This window comes from Osmerus mordax, chromosome 10, assembly GCF_038355195.1.
Source record: "Osmerus mordax isolate fOsmMor3 chromosome 10, fOsmMor3.pri, whole genome shotgun sequence".
NCBI lineage: Eukaryota > Metazoa > Chordata > Actinopteri > Osmeriformes > Osmeridae > Osmerus > Osmerus mordax.
In genome coordinates, this window is record NC_090059.1 from 12,823,378 (window position 1) to 12,828,027 (window position 4,650).

Below are 4,650 nucleotides of genomic sequence, written 5' to 3' on the forward strand. Positions count from 1 at the left end.
ACAGCTGAAAAGTGGAGAACATGTGATCAATGTCATCAGATCAATTAAAGATCCATTAAATTGTCAATTTTCGTTGATTATCACATTTATTTAAATAAATGTACAATCAAAGTCAAAATACACATTCAATAATTCACATACCATAATAACCCACCAGGCCCACAAGTCCAACAGTGAACAAAGACCCTCAGAAAAAAACTGCTATAAAACTTTGTGTCTACCTCTTCCCCTAGCACTAGCCTATACCAACACATAGTTAAACAGACAAATACTAATAAACAAACCAACAACCACAGTATCACTGACACTCATACCTGGCTGTAATCAACCAGATTATCATTGTAAACATGCCAGGGTAAGTAAGTACCATTGGTGATGACTTCATGGCATCCATACAGTTTAACACAATTGTATATAGTCAATAATAAAGCACATAAATACCTCATACACTTCCATATATGTTCATTTAGTATTATACATGTTCAGGATCAGAGGAGCATCCAGAGGTACAAGGTAAAACCAGCCAAGTCAGAATATTTCTACTCGTCTGCAGTATATGATAGACAGTCTACTACTTTACAGTATATGGTTCTGAGAAGTCAGTGTCTAGCCATGATGGGACATACATGACACATGATGCTTTTCAATGTTGTTGTCTCTGTAGGTGAAATAGACCTGTAGTCCTTTGGCAGGGTGGACTACAGGAACAGTGTGCATCTTGGGAAACGTGTCCGTGGCCAGCCTCATCTCTGTGCTTCCCAGTACCTCCACCGCCAGGGTCTTGATGATCACCTGGGCCAGCTCCTTGCCCACGCAGCTACGAATGCCACCGCCAAATGGCACGTAGTTAAAGCGTCCCGCCGCCCGACCCTCATCCCTCTCTGGGCCGAAGCGTTCCGGATCGAACAGGTCGGGGCGCTGGTAGACGGGGGCGGTCTCATGGGTGTCTCGGATGCTGTACATGACGCTCCAGCCCTTAGGGATCTGGCAACCCTGTAGAGGAGAGGACAACGCATAGGAAACAGTGGAAGAACCCTGAATTGAGCAATGTGATGTTGGTGCGGTAGATACTGTAAAAAGCATACGAGTATCAAGAAATAAACTGCAGTTTCAATTCTCAGAGGTCAGTGTTTAGTGTCATCCCTCAGTTCCCCTGTTATCCCCTTCATCATACTTACGTCTAACTCAAACGTCTGCAGGACACTCCTGTAACCCCCGGAGACAGGCGGCAGGTATCTGAGCACCTCTCTCACCACACAGTCCAAGTACTGTAGCCCACCAAGGACCTTCAGGGTTATATTTGGTTCCTGGAAACTACACGTACCAGACTCTGCCGGACATATGCAGTTCTTGTGCTTCTCTGTGTCATAACTAGGTGACCCGGTGGTCTGCATGTCTGCATCATCACTGATGATTGACTTGTTGTTGTTGTTATTGCTGTTGAAGTCATGGCCCAGTCCCATTTCTTGTATCTCAGACCTGGCCTTTTCAGCCACTGAAGGGTGTAGGAGCAGGAGCTGGACCAGAGAGGTGGAGGCACTGGCTGTGGTGGAGTGGGCAGCAAAGATCAGCTCCACAGCAGTCTCCTAGGATAGAGAGTCTCATTCACCTGGTGCATTCTGCTTCAAAGGCACTTATTTGAAATCACTTCAACACCTAAGTAACACTCCAAATGATTTTTAAAATAAATACAGTATTCCACTACGATCCAAATGATATATTTTCTTTATGACATACTCCATTACTAGATATGGAGTATGTGTGTGATGTGTGTGAACATTGCTTACCTTAAGTTCCTGCATGGTGAGTTCATGGCCTTGTTCCTTGGCACTGCTAAGGATGTAGTCAAACACATGGCTGCAGCCCTCTGTGTTTCTCTGGAGCTTCTCCTCGATCATCTTTTCCATGCAGCTATGCAGGACCTCCCTTGCCTGGATACCCTGACAACACCACATCAAAGAATACAAATGGTTGCAAGTTGTAATAAATGTATGTCAAGCCTCTCTTTGCACCCAAGGAATACTGAACACAGAATCATTCTTATACAGGATAAATGTGTTACATCTTCAATTTTTCCAACAATGTACTTAATGTCTCTTTTAAGGGAGTACTATCCTTTTCCACATAACATGTTTTGCAAAAATACAATTTTATGGCTAACATTTAATTATAATTCCGTTTGCTGTGGAGTTTACACTTTTTGTGCGACAGAACTCACTTTCCGAAGGCCGCTGCAGCACACGTCCACCGGGAGGGAGAATAAGTTGTCCATCAGCTGCTCAAACATCCTGGAAAGGTAGTTTATCTGCGACTCCTCCACATCCAAACCTATGATGATCCGCACAGCGATGCGGAACGTCAGGGCTTTGGCGGCAGCGAAAACATCAATGGGGCCGGTGTCCAAACACCATCTGGCTATCTCAGTCTTTACGACGTCTTGTAAGTGAGGAATGTACGTCTCCAAAGCTGCATGACTGAACGCTTTGCCTAAGATCTGATGGGGTAATACATTTTAATGGCACATGATCTTAATTGATACAATATTAATTAATAACATATTACATGTTGCAACTTCCCAACGAAAATGTAAAATTATAATTTCCCTTACCTTCCGTTTTTTCCTATGAAGGTCTCCCACCGAGTTAACAAGAGTGTTGGGTCCCAGGATGATGCGCGTGCTCTGGGGCCACTGTGTGCACACCATGGTGTGTTCTCCCATCAGGATCTTACGAATGTTCTCCGCGCCCGTCACTCGGATGACGGGTTTTCCCAACAGGTGCGTTTTAAACACGTTTCCATACTTCTCCCGCCTCGACACATGAAAAGAAGAACCCTGAGTTGAAAAAAAACAAACAAAAACAACAACACTTGAATCATAGGATGGACGCGACAGTTTGCCACATTATTATAGAAATGATAACACGAGGACGACATTGGCACAATACCAACGTGATCTCTTAAACTTATGATAATCAATAGCTTACTTTTACACAAAAGCAACCATTTATGAAGAACACCATGCATGCGTAATTACGCACGGTAGGCTATGAACATTGGAAACGAAATAATTTACCTCGAACAGCCAGTGGAACGTCTCTCCTATGAGCGGCCAACCCATAGAACCCTTCGGTAACGGTAAGGAGCTTTTCTTGTCCCTGGTGATGGTCCATCGCAGCGTCCACAGTTGCCGGGAAACCGCGGTCAGCAACAGCACCAACAGCACCGATGTTACGGCGGTAGCGAGCACCGACAAGGTAGTACTTAGTTGGAATAGAGTCATTCTAGGATATCCTGTCAACCGGTGTTTTTTTCAGTTTTATAATTTTATTCGGGAGTAACGCCAGTCACCTGAAAACAACCACTCCAGCTGTATTTGGATACATGTAATCAGTCGTTTTTTTCTTTGAAAACAAGAGGCTAAATAAACAGCAAATTCCAGCTTATTAAGCAGGTTGGTAGAGACTAATAGTCAATGTATTATTCCAAAACACACATTGAAATACACATGAAAAACTGCCATTTCTAAAATGCGAGCTGCTCTCGGGTGCGCTAATCTTTCTTTATGGGGCTTTATGAACCGTTGTATAAATACTTCATCCCCCTTCGTTGATGACGTCCTGTTCTGAATATTCAAAGCTCCTCACGGATTGCCACCAGGAGTGCCCCCATGTCTGTTGAGTTCTCCACTTAGTAAAGTTGGCAGCGACAGAAGACACTGCACTCACGAATCCACTCAACCGTTAGTGATGGTAGCTTTGTCTACACTGCAGTCTGTTGTGGTTATAAGTTAATACAATAACACATTCACATTATTTAATGTCCTTTGCTACAGTACTGAACTCAACAAAAGCTACAGTAAATCAACTTACAGTCAAGTATGAGTGAACACATTTGTTGTATTTTATTATTACAGCACACAAATAAAAACGAATAGAATCAGAAGAATATCTCAGTGGGGGGGGGGGGGGGGGGGAAGAGTTCTTGTTTACAGCCATGGCAGCAGCATACTCTAATGCCAGTTGAAATCCTTATTAACATTCTTAACTTCATATTCATTGGAATGTTTTAGGGGATTTATATTTGCATTTCTGTTTTAGTTATGGGACTAGAAAGGAAAGGGACAACCACCGCTCCACGGAAGGGGCATCGTTGACTGCTATCAATAAAAGTCAAAGGCTAATTCAATAGTTAGGCTCAGGAGAAGCGTCATCTTCCACAACAATAAGTCTCCTTTTTTATTTGTAGCAGAGAAACTGCATTATCATTTTCTTTACAAAATATGCAGTATGTACATGACATTTACAAGCAACTATTTAAAAAAGGCAAACTTAAATAATCTTCAGTGCAAAACGGTTGGTAAAAGTATAGCACAGACCAAAGAGAAACAGAACCCGATTATAAAATGTTTTTTGTTTGTTTGTTTGTTTTCACAAGATAAGCGGACCTGCTGAAGAGACTGTTAAGGAACCAATTAATTATTGCTTTTTATCTGAAAATATTATCTTAGCATGAGTTTATAAAGCTTTATTTTACCCTGAGGAACAAAAATATCAAATTTTTGATGCAAGAATTAGTTGTTATAACATCTAATAATAATATTAAAATCATAATCTTGGGTTGCTTTCTTGTTAGAAGAAACACTGATTGGGG

General features: G+C 42.1%; 1 protein-coding gene across 1 annotated transcript; it reads right to left on the bottom strand.

The window, feature by feature from the left end:
- Nucleotides 1-606: 606 nt before the first annotated feature.
- Nucleotides 607-3,280, bottom strand: LOC136950578 (cytochrome P450 26B1-like). The gene is made up of 6 exons (XM_067245000.1): nucleotides 3,074-3,280; nucleotides 2,609-2,833; nucleotides 2,219-2,494; nucleotides 1,788-1,940; nucleotides 1,179-1,586; nucleotides 607-993 (listed from the first exon to the last, which is right to left on the bottom strand). Exons 1-6 carry the CDS (start codon nucleotides 3,278-3,280, stop codon nucleotides 607-609), a joined length of 1,656 nt encoding a protein of 551 aa, XP_067101101.1.
- Nucleotides 3,281-4,650: the final 1,370 nt, after the last annotated feature.

Excerpts from the sequence above, each read along its gene's own strand:
- LOC136950578 (XM_067245000.1), bottom strand. The coding sequence starts at position 3,280 with ATGACTCTATTCCAACTAAGTACTACCTTGTCGGTGCTCGCTACCGCC. Across the intron at positions 2,495-2,608 it reads TTCATAGGAAAAAACGGAAG|ATCTTAGGCAAAGCGTTCAG; the intron begins GTAAGGGAAATT and ends TTACCCCATCAG. Across the intron at positions 994-1,178 it reads TGCAGACGTTTGAGTTAGAC|GGTTGCCAGATCCCTAAGGG; the intron begins GTAAGTATGATG and ends TCTCCTCTACAG.